The sequence below is a fragment of the Corapipo altera genome, unplaced genomic scaffold (assembly GCF_003945725.1).
Source record: "Corapipo altera isolate COAL_440 unplaced genomic scaffold, ASM394572v1 46, whole genome shotgun sequence".
In the NCBI taxonomy this organism is placed as follows: Eukaryota; Metazoa; Chordata; class Aves; order Passeriformes; family Pipridae; genus Corapipo; species Corapipo altera.
The window spans coordinates 2,740,397-2,759,856 of record NW_020884883.1 but is presented as its reverse complement, the minus strand read 5'-3'; the positions used below and the strand labels follow the sequence as shown (position 1 = coordinate 2,759,856).

At 41.1% G+C, this 19,460-nt stretch overlaps 1 protein-coding gene across 4 annotated transcripts in view; it reads left to right on the top strand.

Annotated features, from left to right (window-relative positions):
- Positions 1–6,102: 6,102 nt before the first annotated feature.
- ARHGEF10 (Rho guanine nucleotide exchange factor 10) overlaps positions 6,103–19,460 on the top strand; it is a 111,587-nt gene continuing 98,229 nt past the window's right edge. For 3 of the 4 annotated variants that reach the window (XM_027641103.1, XM_027641101.1, XM_027641104.1), the window contains exons 1-2: positions 6,103–6,163; positions 19,027–19,102. In XM_027641103.1, the coding sequence (XP_027496904.1) occupies positions 19,066–19,102 (37 nt within the window). In that variant the 5' untranslated portion in view covers positions 6,103–6,163; positions 19,027–19,065. Of the gene's footprint in view, positions 6,164–14,191; positions 14,250–19,026; positions 19,103–19,460 lie in introns of those variants that run through there. The other variant, XM_027641102.1, reaches the window with a different exon arrangement.

Here is a 19,460-nt window from a genome sequence, read left to right as displayed (position 1 = left end):
TTACTATATTTCCCAAAAAGTATTGGAGTACACTTAAGCTGACAGTGTTATTCAGCAATTACAATCTTCTGATCTTGTGTCATGGCACTGGTACTTAAGTTGGAACAAAAAAATACAAGCAGTGGTCATTAATTAAGTAAATTATGCCTGTTGCTGTAGTTTTCAGCCCCCAGATGGGTTTCCAGTGTTGGAAGAGATGGTTCATGCTCTGGATCTGATTGACTAATTAGTGTGTTCTGGTAGTGCCACAGAGCAGGAACAAGTGTTTTTTCAGCCTTCCTATTTTTCCCAAACTGAGCAGTTGACGACTGAGGTAGAATGGCAAAGATAGAGCAAACCTGCAAGAACATAGCTGTCCTTGTTTATAGCTCAAGATGGCAAACAGGCCAAGCTTGAAAGGAGTGTTGCCTGCTCATGTGTCCACAAATAAGAAGAAAGCATGGAAATTGGCTGTACCATTGCTTGCTGCTGTTGTGTGTATGTTCTGATGAGTCAGCTAGGGTCACTGCTGAGTCCTTAGGGATATGACCTGAGCAGAGAGTGGAAATTTAATACTAGTTTTATCAGATGCATTACTTCTGGTCTGATATATTTATTTCCTCATATGATTCCAGCTGCCTCTTCTTCCTTGACTGCTTGGCTCACATGAGTATGCTGTAAAGGCTGACAGTGTTTTCACCAATATGTCGCCTGATACTTACTGTAAAGACTTGAGAGGTTTTAGTACTGGTAATTGATTGTGGCAGCTCCAGGTACTCACTCGGCCTGACTTCTATATGGCTCTATAGATCTGCAACTTCTCTCTCCTGCTTTGCTGCTTCTGCTGCCAAAAGCAGTTTAACATGTGAACACTGCATTTTGTCACCAAAGCTGTGTTCACTGAAATTTAAGCATGGGAATTGCACAAAGCAGGCTACAAAATATAGCTGAGAAAGGACTAATTTTGTACAAGGCAGAGGGTTGACTTTGCTACATTTCTGGACCTTGCAGTTCTGTCAGGATCTTGTAAGCATAAATCAAGATTATAACCTTGATATAATACCTTAAAAAAAAAGCCATGCAGGCAAACTGTAAAAGTACATAGAGTGCTTTTGCATGGCAGTTTGCATAGAGTAGGCATAGAGCATCTAACGAGAGTTTGCTCATCTTGTTTGGTGGGTCATATTTACATGAAGAAAGTGTATCCTGGAAAGCAGCAGTAGCCTTGCTTAGGAGTCATAAAAATTAAATGCAAAAAAATAACCTAGGAGGCTTTGGGATGAGGTAGCTGGGACTGGTTGTTACGTTGTCCAACCAGGTTTCAGTTGGACATTGAATATGTAGTTTGTCCGATGCTTTAACTCTTCCTTTTTTTTTCTCAGGACCATATTGTTTTAAGGTATCATTGTGACACCAGTTGAGGCTAAGGTTAAGGAACTTGTTTTAGGACATCAAAATTCCCAAGCAATATATTGCCCAAAGCTGAAAGAACCTAAAGTCTGTTCTAATTTAAAGTAATTTATTCTTGTATTATCACTGCCTTTTTATCTTATGTAATTATTTTTACCCTGGAGACTCATTTGCATCTTCATGAGTACAAATCAATCTGCTCTTTTATTTTCCTAGCCATCCTAATACTCTTTGCTTGTCATTTTTTCCTCCTTGAATTCCTTTTTATTATAGGTTGCCAGCTTAGAGTTGTCCATAGCATTTGTTATAAAGTCTTCCCAGTATCTTGTATTACATTTGTACCTGCTTTCCACCTCTGGGAACAGCTCTGCTTCGGCCAAAGGCTGCATTTCAGGGTTGCATGACCTCAGGGCTTCATGGTTGTCTGGTGTGAGGAAATTCATTTAAGTTTTTACCTTCCTCAGCTTCAGAATGAAACAGAACCATCAAAGCACGGTGAAATAACTGAAAGTAGGAATTTTGTGTTATAGAAACAACTTGTGCATATGATTGTATGGTGCCCATGTGTGGGCAGTGGGGGCTGCATGGGCAGGGGGCTCTATGAGGAGAGGCTGGGGCTGCCCCATGCTGGACACAGATGGTTCCAGGCAGCTCTGACCTACCACAGCTGAGGAGGGACACCCTGGAGGAAACATATGTAAGAAAGGACAAAAATGCTGCACAAAAGTGAAGATCAGGGGAAAAAAGTGAGAGAAACAGCCCTGTGAGCACCCAGGTCAGTGAAGAAGGAAGGGGAGAAGTTGCTCCAGGCACCAGAGCAGAGATTCCCCTGCAGCCTGTGGAGGAGCCCTCAAAGGAGCAGGTTTATCCTGAAGGACTGCAGCCTGTGGGAAGGACCCACACTGAAGCAGCTGAAAAATGTAAGGAGGAGGAAGAAGTACAGGGAGGAGCTGTTATAGACTGACCCCAATTCCCATCCCACTGTGCCCCTCAGGGTGGTAGAGGCCAAGGACTTGGGAATGAAGGAATGATGTTGAACCTGGCAAGGAGATGGAGTGGAGGGGGAGGTGGTTTTACTTTTGTCTTTGCTACTCACCATCCCACTCTAATTTTAATTGGTAATAAATGAAATTTCCCCAAGTTGAGTCTGTTTGGCCCATGACAGTAGTTGCTAAGGAATCATTCTGACCCACACGGTTTCCATCTTATTTTCTCCCCTCATCCTGTTGACAAAGGGGAGTGAGAGAGTGTCTGGGTTGGGGTCTCTCTGCTGGTCAAGGTCAACCTATCACAAGAAGTTAATCTGTACTGGTATGCTCAGAACTGACAAACTCTCTCCCAGTAGTAGTGCTGGTGCTTCAGGGAGACCTGGAAGACAAGTCAGCAGTAGACAGCATATCAGAATATGAATAAGCAGTGCTTTTATAAAACCAAATGTTATTTTTGATGTAATAGTCTGAATTTAAGAAAATTGTGTGGCTTTTCTTTTAAAAAGTGTTGTCACTCGTCTGGTTTGGTAAAGGGAAGTAAAGGGCACCTGTAACTTTACAAGAGTCCAGCATGAATTCCGCAGATGCTCAAGTGAAACAAGGTTGTTGGATGTCCTGGCTTTGAGTGGTTTCTGAGGGATTACAGTAAGCAGATGACATACTCTCTTAATGGGGGACTCCTGAGAACAATAGGAGAAACAACTTCTGAATTTCCAATGGATAAATACTCCCTAGGAAAAAATGCCAGCTATATCAGCTGTTAAACAGAAGGAAAAACCTGAGAAGGTCTGGCTTTGCTGGAGAATGATAACCTAAGTTTTAGTTTCCTTATTCAGATTTCATGCAATGTTTTGGAAAGCAAGCCATAGGAGTGATGTCATATATCCTTAGGTGTCATAAATTTAGGTTTACATTAAACCATGCCAATTTCCATGGAGAGAGACAAAAGAGGCCCCATCTTCACAGCACTGTGTCATATGGGGCAAGGACACTGTCCAGTGTTGATGGTGTCCCTAAGATGCCCAGTACATGTACTGGAGTAGATGTATGGTATAGATGTATGGGGTAGCTGAACTATGTATAGTAGCTTGGAGGCTAGAAGTATCTTCGCTGAAGCCCCAGTAATCAGCAACGAGAATAACTAAATTCTGGTGAGGCCTCATGCAAGGATCACCAGGAAAATCAATTTAAATATCAGCTTCTTAGAATCTGGTTATAAAAAGCTTCATGCTAACAGTGGAAGCAGACATTATCTGCATTCTAATTATCAACAATTAATTATGGGTGAATAAAAATTTAATTTGTGATTGCAATTATTAGGATGCTAATTATTACTGCTAATATTACTGCCTTAGAAAATAGTAGGAAAGTGCAAGGTATTTTGGAAGTTAGTTCTTCTTTTTTGCAAGTTGATCTGCTATTGTTGGATTTGTCGAACAAGGTTTCCACAGTGACCTTTTGTTTGAATTAGAGAAGGATATTTACATATGGTCACCAGAATCAAAGAAGTGGTTGTCAAAGATCAAAAAGGTTCATAAAAGAACTCTAGGAAGGATTTGAATTTTGTCTCTCTAACAGTGAAAGGTAATTATGCAAGGGAGAATTTAATGCATGTAGTGAGCTGGCTGCCAAAAGGAGAAGGATATTGCTCGTGAATGGTATTTTTAATTACAGAATCAAACTAGTTGTACTTGGTCTAGATATGTGTCTGTTCTTTAACAGGGCCTCTAATGATAAGGAGTTATTTAACAGTGTGCTAAAGGCTGATTCCCTGTCATTTCAGCTCCTGTGAATAGCTGGCTGTGAATAAAGTGCTACACATTTAAAAAATTACAGAAACAACAGGATAGAGTGGTGTCTCTACTGGAAGCTGAACTGAATGCCATAATGGTATTCCTATCCTTAACCTTTACATATGGCCCAATGTTTTTGTTTTCTTTCTTGCATAGAACCTATATGAGAACTATTTTGAGTTCATACTGTGATGAACTACACTAAAAAGAAATAACTTTGTGAAAATGGAAACATTTTTTGAAAGTAATTCAGATTGAATGAACTTATACGAAGACAAGGATAATTGTGAATGTGTGTTGTTAAACTATAGACAAAGGAAAAATGTAGGAAAGGGTGGATTCATCAAACGTTGGATGCCATCATTGCTGAGAACACAGCTGCATTGGGCAGGACACATCTGCAGGATGAAGGACCACTGCCTCCCTAAGATCGTGCTCTATGGTGAACTTGCCACTGGCTGCTGTAAGAGAGGAGCCCCGAAGAGAAGATACAAGGACTCCCTGAAACAACATCTCAGCCTTGGCCATATTGATCACCATAACTGGTCTACTCTGGCCTCAAATCGGGAGGTCTGGAGACACGCCATCTATAACGCTGCTGATGCTTTTGAGAACGCACGCAGGATCACTCTTGAGGAGAAAAGACAACACAGAAAGAATCGTGTCTTGCAGAATATACCACCTAAGGAGTCTTTCTGCTGTGCCTTTTGCAACCGGACATGCCTGTCTCGTATTGGTCTTATTAGCCACCAGCGTGCTTGTAGCAAACATGGGTAGAGCCCTCCCCAAATCTTCGTTCATGAAGCCTAGACATGATGATGATGATGATGGATGCCATCATTTACTACTAACGTTTTCATGTGATGATAATGAATTTACGTATTTAGGTGTATTTGGCATATTTTATTACTGGCTGTAGCATTGGTGCACTGAAATAGGCAAGGATCACTGGTGGATGATGTATGGCTCTTTGAACAGCATTTAGCTCAAAGTTTTCATTCTTAAAAATAGTCCAAAGATTTCAAATAATATTTAACAATATTAAATAGTTGTAATGACTTATAATGTATTTAAGAACTTATAATATACTTAAGAGCATTTATTTTCTTCAATGTGTGGCAGATGTGTAAAGGGATACATTTTCAAAATAATTGCATCTCGTAAAGTTTTCTTTTTTATTTTAAGGAAGGGGCACGTTGTCCTGAATGTACAAGTCGTTGGTGTTACTTCCAGGATAAGCATTCCATACTTGTACAGCACATGTGCATTCCATGTGTGGGTGGCTGTGTGGTTGGCTTGGTCAGTGGTCTGCAGCAATGCTCCCTGGGAGGACCATCATACAACAAGGATGGGGAAAGAGCAAAAAGACTCGGTGCGAGGTGCCAGCGCCTCTAGACAGCCTTTAATTCTGAAAACAGGTTTTCAAGTGATAAAGAAGATTAAATTCCAGTATAGCGCTGTGGCCCAGTGTGCACCCTGGCGTGCTCAGGGGCTATTCGTGAGCGTGAGGCTGAGGGGAAAAGCAGCACCATCGCTCGTGTGCCCAGTTCTCCATCCTCGGAGAGCTCCGTTCTCCCCCGTTACACCGACGCCCCCCCTGCAGCAGGGCCCCGGGATGTGCTCCCGCCCCGAGCGGTGTCACGTGCGGCGGCAGGAATGCGGCGGGGTCCGGGGGGAACACGCTCTGCCCGGCCCGCCCCGCCCCGGCCCGCCCGGCTGCGCCAACCGGGAGCCGGCGCGCCCTGGCGGAGGCGGGGGCCGGGAGCGGCGGCGGCCCCGGGCGGGCGGTGACGGCAGCGGGGCCGCGGCGAGGCGGGGCCGGGCAGAGCCCGCTCCCCCCGGGCCCCGCCGCATTCCGGCCACTGCGAGCTCCGCGGCGGGCGAGTGACGTGTCCGGGCAGCGGGGCAGCCGCCGGAGCGGAGCGGGCCGGGCCGGGCCGGGCGGCGGCCGCCTCCGAGCGCCTGGCGGCGGCTCCGGCTGCGGCAGAGGAGGTGGGTGTCCGCTCCGGGCCGAGATCCCGCTCCGGTGTTAGTCACGGAAAGTTTGGTCCTCGGAGGGTGGGCTCGGTGTTGGGTGCGGAGACGCCCCTCGGGGGGCCGGGGCAGCCTCGCTGGGGTTGCGGGGGGCCCGTGGCTGCGGCTGGGCACGGCCCGGGGAGGAGAAGGAAACCCGGGGGGTGAGATCTGTCATTGAAGAGGTTTTGCTCGTGCAAGGCGGGTTGCTGAAACGAGGGGTCCCTAAAGCGCATCCGCGCTTTGGCCAAACTTCTCGCTCTTGAACTGGGGAAGTTTTTTCCCCCGGGTTTTCGCGAGGGGTTTCTCGCGTGTGCGCCGCCGGCTCCAGCTTCCCTCCCCTCTCCATCAGATACGGACAAGGCTATGAAAAATCCAGCTCCCATGGGAGCTGGAGTTTTTCCTTCTCCGTTTTTCAAAGCCGGTGCCGACCACAGGTTTTCAGTTGGCATCTGCAATTGAATTGGCTGTCTTAAAACAGGGGGAAATGTGCTTCACAGAGTAACAACTACCCTTTAATGTATTTTTTTTTCCAATGAGGTTTTAAAATTGTCTGTGGTTTCTTTGTAATTCACGGTGCGACTGTTGAGAGGAGAAATTATATAGTTGTTTGTGGTGATCCCAGACTCTATAGTTGCATTTGCATGATGCCCTGTGCTTACAGGGTAAGGCAAGAACAGCTTTCAGAGATTGTCTAGTCATTCACCTGGGCAAGTGAGTGAGCAGGCTGTGTCAGTAGGCAGTACCAGCTGCTTGGAAAAGCAGCTATTAATAATTTGTCCACGGCAAAGGCTTATTTTAAAGACCTTTAGGAGATGCATGTGTTTTTGACCAAAACAATTTTATCCATTCTGAATTCTGCCCTCTTTCATTTACATATTCAATCCTTTTTTTTTTTTTTCCCATTTCTTTCTTTCCCAAAGCTACTGAGATCATGGTTTTTACCTTGTGCTGGCAGGTTTGAAATTGTTCAATTGCAATGTAAAGAGCATCTTTTTTTTCAGTTGTGCAGTTTAACTGTTAATATAAAAAGGTGTAGGGTTTTTTGTTTTTCTTGCATGGGTCAAGAAATAAAAAAAGATTGGTTAAGAACTGTTCATGCTAAATAACTACAGTAAGATTACACCACCATGTGTGACTTTGTGGCTATTTTTATTGTAAAGAAAATAATTTTTTTCCCAAAGCCTTCACTCCACTTGGTGAAGCCCAGTGAGCAATCTGTTCTGCAGTAGAAGTTAAGTATTACATTTTTAAAAATTTCCTGCTGGTGCTCAGAAGACACAGATTTATTGCCTGAACATGGGACATGTTGGGTGCCTACAAGTTCAAACCTATTATTCAGGCAGGGGTTCTGGCTTTTCAAATGTTTTCTTCAATGGGCATTTCATTCTTTTCACTTGGGTGATCTGTTTGATCTTGATAATCTGTCTGACTTGCTTTGTTTAATCCATCTTGTCTTTTTTTCTTTCACCCTCTGGCACAGTAGTGCATGAACTAGTTACATGTGTTTATCTGGTTATGAACAGTAGTTCTTTAGACGTTACCTTGAAATCTGATACCTCTGAAGGCTTTACAGTGAGGTTTCAAGGTTTTTGTAATATATTCAGTGGATGTCATAGCTTACCTGTGGCACTGTACTGTGTGGGTGACGACAGGTGTCTTGTGATTGGCACTGGGTGTCCAGTGTGTGGGACTTCCGTGGCTGATACGCGCAGATGGATGTGGTGGGAGAAGAGGCCATGGAAGCAGGCAAATGCTTGAGCTTGCTGTCCATCATCTCCTGGATGAGTGCCTGGAACCAGCAGGATCCTATGTATTGGACACTGCAGGATATGGAGAGAAGCCCCAGTGCTGCATGACAGGTGTGCGTGCTGGCATCGCAGCTCTGAGACATGGAGGCCAAACGTGCAAGTCTTGTGCTATTGGCTCTGACGGGCCAGTGGTGAGTGCACCACAGCGCTGAAAAGGGCGTTGGCTCCCTCTCTCTGTGCCCAGGAGTTCTCTCTGACCCCGAGCTACGCTTATGCTCAGCAGATAGGCTGTGGTTTCACTCATCAGTAGATTGCAAAAATCCTTTCCTAGCATAGAATACTGTGAAAGTGTCTCTGACCCATGCATGGCAGAGGGATTGGAACTAGATGATCTCTAAGGTCCCTTCCAACCCAAACCATTCTATGATTCTATGAAGAAATCTCAACACCAGAGAAGTTCTTCAGTTGATTCTGAGCTATTTAGGAGTCCTTGCATAGTTTATAAACATTTGAAGAAAAATAAACTGGTCTAAAACCTGACAGGCTATTGTCAAACTTCATAATTGTTAATGGAATTTAATGCAACTGGGAATAGCATGTTACTCATTTGTAAAACAGGAAGTCTATTAACTGCTTCTATATAATGTAGAAATTATTTTTAGAATCTGTTGTTGAAAATTTATAAACTTCAGTCTATTTCTGAAGAAGCCAGGAAGCAAAATCTGCAGTCCACGAGAAGGAAGAGCAGTTTTGATTCAGACTTTCAGATTGAACTTTGTGTATTGTACAGAGCTGTACCGAGTTTATCTGTAATACTGCATCTGTAGTACTACACTGCTCTCAGTTTTGTATGGGATGGAGAAATGAGCAGTGTGTAGTACTTATTTTCTTCTTATTTTCTAGGAATTTTCTTTACACTTATGTAAAGTGACTTCTGTTTCACTTTTTTCTTTTTCTTTAATTATGTATTTCCATTTTACAATTTTAATTTACAATTGGAGAAGGAATCTCATGTGGAGTTGTCTTATGGCCTCTAAATTTAAAGGTATTTCTTTAAACAGTCTTTCTGTAAGTTCAGCTTTCTGGTGTTTTTTTGAGCTGCAAGTGCATTTATGGACTATCCTTGGATGCTTCTTGTGGGATATCTATTGCAGCAGTTGTACCTCAGAGAAACTTCTTTGGAGTTACAGTGTTAAACACTGTGAATGCAATTGTTGAGTGAGTCCTACTTTTTGAACACTTTGTATCTTATAATGGGATAATAAAGGAGGCTGCACTGATAGTGGTATGAATTAGTTTTTCATTTTGTACATGTTCTACAAGGTGTGAGGGAGGCATCTTTTGTATCCAAGAGCATATCTTGTTAAAATCAGCATTCATGGCAGATATTTTTTCCCACTCCCATTTCTATTCATACAAAGTCATTCTTGTTATTGCATCTCTTAGTGGAAAAATGATATTGGTAAATTAATTTCTGAATCTGGAGGTAGTTTGAACAAGTAGAAAAACCTGGATGCTTGGAAATTATCAGGAATTCATAAACTGAACCTTGAGAATTACTTAGGGAAGCTGCAGGTATGTTATGCTGAGGTGGTGCTCTTTATAGTAAGGAGAGGAAGCACATGAGCAAGGTAAATGAGAATTCTCATTATGGACCTATACAAGTATTTCTTAATATTCTTTCTGGTATTTTTTGTTTCAAATCTTTGTCAATAATGTCATTGTGTGTTTGCATGTGTGGCTTGCAGAGAGCAGAATCTCGGTGACTCAAGTTCTGTCATATATGCATGGAAGGAAACTGCTGCATTATTACCATCTTTTGAGATTTAAATCAGTTGGACATTTGGTGCAAGTTTTACTTGCACCAAAATATTTTGGATTATTTTGAAACCAGGAAGATGTAAAAGTGCAACTTGTTTTTAAAGGAGTGATGACAAGTAATGCTAAACAAGATTTGAAAAATATGTTTTCAGACTTGTGTTTTTAGATCAAAAACTTGATTCATGTTTTATTCTGAAATGCCTGAATCAGCAAGACTGTGGGAAGTGATGCATAACTGCACAACATCGATTCATGTCCTACATGTTCACCGCTCAGTCAGGAAGCCTGAAGCTTAATGTCAAATGCGTGGGTGAAGCAGTTAAGCAGAGCAAAATAAATTGTTCTACTTACGTGCTGCTGAATGGGGGCATTATCTTGGGAAAATCTGTTTCAGTGACTTACTGTACTGTACAATACTTGTTACTTGGGACTGAACCATGAATGTGAACTATTAGGATCCAAGGTAGAACATTCACTCTTGTTTTTGTTCTGCAATCTTTTTTTTTTCCTTGAAATGCATTAAAAAATTGCAGAAATCATATGAATATTTTTGTCCTTATTGATACAGAAACTTCAAGAAAGAGGGTAAACATTATTTCCTCATCTCTAAACTGGGATAGTAAGTTATTGGAAAGTAGATGGCAATATTTAGATATCCTGCTAGGATATCTAGCAAGACTGTGAGTTTTGAGCTTATGTCTCTCATCTTTATATTTTTCACCTTTTTGAGGCACTCACTGACTCATCCTCAGTTTTCTTTCAGAATGTTATACATAGTATTTAATATTGTCGCAAACTGTGGACTCACTTTTGAACTGTAGAAGGTTGAGAAGAAGAAGGTGTAGTAGATCATTTCCAAATTAAGAGTGAAGACTGCTGATATTAGGACTAGATGCAGAACTTACACTTCCATGGGAAACCACATTCTGTTATATATTTTTTGAAGAGAAGGGCTGTTCTTTGCAGGTGCTATTACTATTTTTCTTTTTCGCTGTAATTGATTATTTAAAAACTTCATTACCTGATTTCTGATTAATTTGAATAAAATTTTGGTGTTATAAAAAGAAAATCAAAGAAAATGTTGTTATTTTTCTAGAGCATGCATTATGATTTTATTATTATTAGATATGTATTTCCATATTTTACTCCAAATATTTTTGAAACTCAGAAATAAGACTGTACTTATATTCTTAATAACTTTATTCATCAGGTGAAATAATTTGTTCATTTTGATGCTTTTGTAATGATCAGGTGTAATGTGTTGTCCTTGATGAGAAACAGCATAGTTACTTTTCCAAGGACAGTAATACCCAAAGAGCTGAAAATGTTTAGTAGAAGTGTCTCTGTCAGGACTTAGTTTGCAGGCAGCAGTAGTAACTGAATATTCATTTCAGTGTATCCTTTCACTTGTATCATTGGAAAGACCTTGGTGGAAATTTTCATCAGTTGTCATCAGTATCTTGAAAGGCAACCTACACCTTGTAAAACTAGGATGCATGAATTTAATGCAAGTTGGAACAGGACTTTCTTTGCTTTTTTGGTGGATGTGTGACTGAAGTACAGCTGGAGGAGAAAAAAATGCTTATTGACTGTATCCATAAACAAATAACATTTCCTCCACTTTTGGTTTACATCACAATTGCAGCATGTGAGGATCTTCTCTGACTAAAAAATACAAACATTGCTGAGGATATTTCCAATTAAAGTAATACTTGATATCCAGTATAGAAAGGCACTAATCTGAATTAAGTTTAAAAAAGGAAGTTACAGAAATAAAATTACTTTTCCATAAGAAGTTACTTGATTACAATCAAATTATAGAGCAAATGCTCTTAGTATTCATACATTTTTATTTTGCTTCCATGTGCAAGATGGAAAACATTGTCTTGACCCAGTAACGCAGTTCTCTAGTTTGTGTGGCACAGAACAAAACAAATCAAATCAGTCTTGACTTAAAGCATATGATGCCATTGTTTACTTTTAATTCTTCAGATTCTTGGATTTTGTTATGGTACTCTTGGCCTCCAGGATGGCCTCCAAAACCTGGGGTGATGCCCATCTTCTTCCTTTGGGTATTAAAACAGTTACCAGGACAAAAGATGGGAGCAAGGCTCGTTCACTAAAAGTAAGTGCCCTACATACATCTTCAGGAATGTCTTCCCTTCCCTGGTTTCAATAAATTTTTGTCCATACTCCTCTCATTCCTTAAAATTTGTAGACCATGGCTTTCTTATTTGTAAAGTAAGTATATTGCTACTGAGCTTAATAAAACTATAAGCTCACGTTGGATTCAGCAAGGTCTTTTGCGGAATGTCATTCTAATCTGAGTGGGTGTTCCGCTAGATGGGTGGTAACCTGGTGGGATGGTTAGTTTTAGAGATGACTAGTTGGTTATAACTTGAGTCTGGTAACCAGTGGAGTGCCCCAGCTGTCTGTCACAGGATATGTCCTGTTTAATATTATGCATGATGTGGAAGTGTACCAGCCCTTGCTCATGAAGTTTGCAGGTGACACCAAACAGGGAAAAAGAGGTGGGCGGTGGATGTGCTTGAGATGTGGATTGTCATTCCGAAGGACCTGAGCAGGTTGAGGAGCTGGCTGGAAGGAACTCTGTGGAATTCAACAATGACGAGGGCAAGGTTGCGCACCTGGGAAGGAATGTCTTCTCTGAGGGAAGGGTTCCTCTTCATTCAGCACTTGTCAGCCCACACCTTGAGTATTGCTTCCAGTTCTGTGTCCACACCCCATCCTGCCCAAGTACAAGAGATGTGGATAAAACTGAGTAAGTTCAGCACAAGGCTGCCAGAATGTCAGAGGGTGGTAGCGCTGCGCTGGAGGAGAGTCTGACGGAGCTGAGGTTGTTTGGCCTGGAGGAGAGATGCCTCATGGGGGCCTGATGGCAGTGTGCTCCTGCCTGCTGGCAGGCTGTCAAAGTGACAGGACAACAGGCTGTGCTCCTAACTGAAGTAAGGGTGGTTCTAACTAGATATAAGGGCAATTTTTTTTTCTAGGAGGACAACAAAACAAGGAAACAGGATGCCTGGCAAGGTCATGCAGTCTGTCTTTAGAGATTTTCAGTATCTCAGTAGATAAAGCAGCCTGGTCTCATCTGGTAGCTGACCTGGCTTTGAGCAGCAGGTTTAACTACGTGACCTCCTACCAACCTGAATGAGTCTATCAAGCAGTGATTCTCTATTTTGCCTTGCAATAACAACTGTAGAGGAGAAGAACATAAATATTAAAAATTTAACAGTGCTTTCTGGTTGCACTGTGGTCAGGATCCCTTGGACAATTTTGCAGATGCAATCTGTGCTTTCTTCCTCTTTTCCCCTCCTCTAGATGATGTACTGAGCAGGAATACACTCTAGGTGAAGAAATGTTGTAAATAATAGCCTTTAGAAAGAAAGACTAGAAAACCAATCTTCAGCCATGATTTTGGGGGGGTCTCTGTAGATTGCTTCTTGTTCAGGGCTTACGGCTGCTGTGTTGTTCTCTGACTTTGACCAGGATGCTGCTTGGTGTGAGAAAAAAAAGCCAACTAGCTTTTGGGGAAGTGGATTCTCTATGCATTCTGAAAAACGTGCATCCCTACGGATCTGATCTTGTTTGGATTGCTGCGGGTAATAGAATTTCCCCCAACTTTAACTGAGCCAGAAACTGGGCTTCATATTAATTTTCTGACTAAACCTCTGTACTTCCTTTATTATTCTATGGCACATGATTTAGGTAATTTTCTTCAATAAATTTAAGAATAAAATTTGTATAGAACAGGACTGTTACCTATTAATAAAACTGAATATACATTAAAAGAAATAATGATTAAGTGTTGATATAGACTTCTTCCATCGCTTACAGCATGTGATGGGAAGCTGTCATAATATGAATGCCTGCTTCATTCATACCGACTGTAGACATCTCTTAAAAAAAATCTACAGTCTGTGTTTCATAGGCATAACTTGTATGGAAAACAAATTTTACTATTTATTTTTTGGGGTTTTTTTCTGTGTAATGGAGCCTTCTTTATATACAGGAGGAAAAAAAAGTAAATTAACCTTCTACCTTCTACATTCTTTTATCTTGTCTTTTCTCTGCACACCTGGAAGAGTCTTTATATCAAATTTCAGCAAGATTTACTTCCCAATGGGAATTCTGTAATTATAGGAAGAAGACTCAGTTGGGCGTTACATAGCAATATTCACTAAGTGATGTGGACACAAGAGGTTTTTAGACATTCATGCGCTTTGCTTTCACAGTTTCTCTTGTTTTGGTGTTGTTTTTTTGAGTTTAATTTTCAGACTTCAAGGCTTTCTCAGAGACATTGCTGCTTGGACTAAACTTTCTCCATGAGTCACAGTTCCTTGGAAACCAGTCTCCTTGATTCAGCTTTTGTTTCCTATGATAAAATGTTCATTGGCTCATTCTCTCTCCAGTGTTAAGAATGAAGAATCCTGATGTTGCTGCAGTTATAGTGCACACACATACCTAAGGAGAAGGTATGTCAATCAGCTTTACAGTTCTTAGGATGGTGGAGCTGAAAAAACTTGGCAGCATGTGCTACCTTGGGAGCTCAGTGTATGGATACTGTGCCCCCAGATCTGAATGCTGCACTGCCCCGTAATTTTGGCAGAGTTTGTGTCGGTCCCATTTCTGTTACATACTGACCTCTGCACAAGTAGCAACTTTTGGAAAATAGTTTTACTGAAGTGGAAATCCAGATGTTGATCAGTATTTGTAATCCTGTAGCTGAGAACTGATGGTCTGTTGTTTGTCCCACAATTAGAGGAAATCATTGACTGAATTGTGATGTGCAGACGTGGCTGAGAAGCCTAGTCCTGGAGGCAGAAGGAGTTACCAGAGGTTAGGAGAAGAGAAACTGAGTCGCAGAGAGGAACACTGACGTTCTTCTGTAGTCTTTGGATAAGTGTAAAGGTGCCTTTGTCTCCTTTGCTGAAACTGCCATTTACTGTGGAATCAGAATTTTAGTCTCACAGATTATGCACTCTGAGGTTGTGAGGTCTGCTGTGGAACATCACAGACTCCCAATTTTCTTCAGTGTCAGCTTTCAAAGGTACCTTCAGTACCATGGTCAAAGGTGAGTGTTCTTGGTGGAAAATTTGAAGTTAGTTGGGAGCTGTCCTTGGGGTTCATTTCACATTTGAACAACTCTGGCTTCTGCAGTGAGTGCCACTGGAAATCTGACTGTTTCAACTGTGCGGGACTTCTCTGCATCAGAAACATCCAATTTTAATGTGGTATTTTAATTCCTTTTTTTTCTTATATTGCAATTTAAAATTTAGAAATTTAATGAGGAACTCAATATATTGCAGTATAATGAGGGATTTGATTTTCTTTTTTGTTCAAAATTCATGCATTTAATATGATTATTCCCACTTTTTAATGCCAAACTTAGGAAGTTACTAGCTGGAATAAAAGCATGCTACTGTGCTACAAGTAGGGATTTTTTAACACTAGTGGTCTCTTTAGGCTTGCAATAGTTGGGGTTTGCCTAGATGAATTGGTTCAGTTATAACTGGGCAGGTAAACTGTGAACTTAAAAAATTGGTAAACTATCTTTCTTCTTTCAGTCTGTAAATATGAGTAATAATTACCTGTTCCTGCTAACAGTTTGAGAGAAGCAGACATGGGAAGTGTGGGCCAATGTTTTGACCAGAGTGGGTCAGCTGTCTTTAAAAAGAGTGTCCAGGAGATCCTTGGCCTCTCTCCTGCATCTGCTGTACATTCAGCCCAGAGGGAAATGTGGGGGAAGGAAAGGAAAGGAGGCAACCTGTAGATCACCACTGTGGTCCACACCAGTCACTGCTACCTCTACCCACATCTGAAGCACAGATGAGCACTGAGTCAGCTGAATTGGTCACGCATCTGGATGCCAATGGGAAATCTTAAACTTTGGGTTAGATAGCTTCAAGAGCTTCTTTCTGTCCTAGTGTTTCTGTGACTGCTGTGGAAGGAGCCTGGAAGGGTGTGGTTTGAGTCATGACGTAGAGGTTATACCGCATTTGAGAAAACAATTTTGTGTGGGGAAAAAAACTCCATATTTTTATAACCTCTGTGTCATGTCCAGTAGGTCAGGGCAGTTGTTCAGTTACTCAGATTCATAATTTTATAATGGAATACACATGAATATAATAGCACATGTGTTTCATATTTAATAGGGAATTTTTTTCTATTTACCGTTTTTAAATACCCTTGGAACAAAATTTTAATATTCTGTGTCTTAAAAGCACTTAGCTGTTAAAAATTTCATATAATTTTATGCTAAACCAAACAACATCTACTCAGTGGTCTCAATGTTGCATCTGGAATTTAGCATTCAGTGTGGGGCCCCATTACAAGTGAGGGACTGGCAAACTGGAGTGAGTCCAGTTAAGGCCACTGATATGGTTAGGGATGGGAATAGGTCAGAAGAGGCTGAGGGAAATGGGTTTGTGTCTTTTTGAGAAGAAAGGAGTGAAGGGTATTGAATTGCAGTCTTCTGCTTCCCAAGGTTGGAAATAAGATGGAGCCAGGCCTTTTTCAGAGGTGCACAGCAGGAGAATGAGAGGCAATGGCTGCAAGCTGCTGCAAGGGTAATTCCAGTTGGGCATACGGGGAAAACTCTTCCTGGACTGGCTCGTTAAGCACAGGAGCAGGATGCTCTGAGAGGTGGTGAAACCTCCACCTTCATGGGGTTTCATAACTTGGAGGGACAAAGGCCCTGAGCAATCTCATTTAATTTTGAAAACACCTGTCTTTAGTGTATGAGAGAACATTCAGAAGTTCCTTTCAGGTTAATTTGAGCTGTTATTTCCATGATTATTGTCTGAATGCACCTGTACAGCTGTGTGCTTGTAACTCTGTTAGCAGCAGAATCAGTGGGTAAAACCACATGAGGTACGAATGCCAATGTACCATATGATGCTAGTCAAATTAAATCATCTGCCTTAATCTTGATTTAAATATCTTTAACTTGAGTTAGTTCCCCTGCCTCTCGATAGAAGAGTGAAAATCTTCTCTTTGAAATATGATGCTATTAGAGATTCTTCATAAATGTGCTGTCCGCTACATAAAATGAGAATTATTTTATTTTTGTGGAGGGTATTAATGGAATGTATAATACACAAGCGCTCTTTGCTGCTGCAGGGCTTTTTGTAGCAGCTAAAAAGTAGAGAAAAATATGTGGAACTTCAAGATGAATTAATGCAATGTATAAATCAACCCCTGAGGCATTCTTAAGTGACAGTGTATCTTTCTTCTTGTGAATAACTGCACTGTTCAGATGGGAGCAAGCAGGTCAGTGCCTAGTACTGTAACACTGGGTCTGTGTCCTTCCTTGACACAATTCTTGTGTAATTCGAAGCATGTAACTCTGAACGAGATCAAAATGGAAATAAAACTCTATAGCTCAGCTCTGTCTTGTTAATATTTACTTGTGAGGAAGAAATTGATTTAAAAAATCATTGTTGAAGTTAACTTTCATAGACTCTTGAAAACTTGTATCATATGTTGAAATAAAAAAAAATACATCCTTAAGACCTTTTAGCTACTCTCTTAAAGATGCATTTGGAAAAGGTGCTGCGACTCACTTTCAGAGTTTTCCTGGTTATTATAGGTTTCACACTTGAAAATCTATGCTCCAGTCATGATGCAGCTTTAAGAGAATAAAGGGAAAGCCTTTTCTTTAAACCATAACTATTGCTCGTTTTGGCTGACAGTTTTGGTGTGGCAAGATGCATTCCAGACATCTGTAAGCAGGAACACGCCTTGGAGATCTGCAGACAGAAATTATAGAGAGGCTTTAGAAAGGACACTGTATAGTGAAAGCATGTAATGTAATTTTTTCTGTGTTGTAGATAGATGTTGCATATGTGGGTGAATCCTTTCAGAACCTTAGCTCTGAAACTACTTGGTTTTATCAAGGAATGGATTAAGAATTACCTAATCTTAAGACAGTTTAAAAGGCAATTTTGTATGCTTAGTTAATACAAGTTGTAATGAATTGTCTCATAACAGTAGGATCTTACTCTACCAGATTTGTTACCCTTCCTCATACGTCTGTCCTGATGATTTGCCCTTGCATACCTAGTGTTAGGGAGGTAAATTTTGTGGTACCTCCTAGGGCTGGGTCCTTTTTTTGAAGCATTTTCTTCCATTCACTGCCACTTCTTCTGTAAGTGACAATTCATTTGACCTCTGTATCCTGATCCATTTAGTCTATTATTCCTCTGCTTTACACTCTCCTTCAACTTACTCTTTTCATACTTGGGCTGAGGAGACTTTACGAGGGCTTGAGCTGTTTTGTGTGCCATTGCTGACAGAAGTGTTAGCTTCTTCAGGTTAACATCTATGGCCTACTCAAGAGTAGGACATAAAATTCAGCATTAGCTCTTCCACTGTCCTGTGGGGCTTTTCGAAACTTACTTTTCCTCCTCAACCTTGTTCTGAAATCTGTCTTTTTGACATGTCTTTTGAGTTAGAGTGAAAATGGTTTTGGGGCAGAGTATATGCATTGCTTAGCACAAGAGGTTTTCCTTCTAGATGATACTAGAATGTCACTATTAAGTAGTGTTATGGGGAGGGAATGAAAATGTCTCTCATGGGTTCTGGGCTTTGCTCTCTCCCAGTGTGTATTCAGGACCAAAGTATGGGAACGCTTTGTGAGGTTATTCTTTTCCTTAAAACATGAGATCAATGGTATTTGAGAAGAGAGGAGGAAAGAGAAGGTGCTCGGGAATCTGCTTGCTGGTATTTCATTCTTCTCAGGAAAGGTGAAAGTAAAGGGGCTCAAGCAGAATTTTTTAAGATTGGAAAAAAAAAAAAGAGGAAGGAAGTGGTGTACAAAGTGCATAATTAAAACTTATTTCTGATTGCCAGGTGGAGAAAAGCATCATCAAAACTGAGGAGCTTTCTAGAATTTTTATCCTTGTCCACTTCATGAAGATTTTGAAACAGAATATGTGCGCCAAACATTGAAATAACATGTTTTAGTAATCTGCTTGTGATTGTCACAATGGGAGCTGCAGAGTACCAAATAGTTTAAAAACTTCATCTTTCTTCAGCTGGCTTACTGAGGTCATTAAAGGAATTGGCTCCAATACTGAGGGCTGTATACATAAAAATTTGGACTGGATTCATATTGAAGAAGCCAGGCACATTTCCTCTCTTCCATAATGGTATTAGCTAATAGGTATGAGCTTAGCCAAATTGAAAAGGAGTGTCTCAGTATTTGGAAATTATGTTCATCTACAAAACATGTTCCCTTCATTTTTGCAGGGTTTTACAGTCCGCTAAAGTTGCGGTGGATACGTTAGGATGGACACAGAGGATTTCCCTCCCCCACCACCAGAAGGTAATGGAAATAGTTTGGAGTTTAAATCCAATTTTGTTGTAACAATTTCATTATCTTTCCAAAACTGTTTTTCCTTCTCCAACACTCCCTTTCCCCATATCACCCTAAGGCTTGGTCCCAGTGGTATTCTGCTGAAATATGAACTCCTGTCATCTACCCAGTCTTGTTCTTGAACTTTGCTTGCTGGTGTAGTTAGAGCATGATGGGAAGAAAGCTGGGGAGCAATTGGTTCTTGCAGTCCAAATCTGCAAATATGTGTTTTCTAAAACAAATCTGTGTAGTCAGAGCACAGGGGGTTACGGAAGAGTACTGTGAATGCTGGACTACGGGGCTCATTGTGTAAAGTTAACACCCAGTG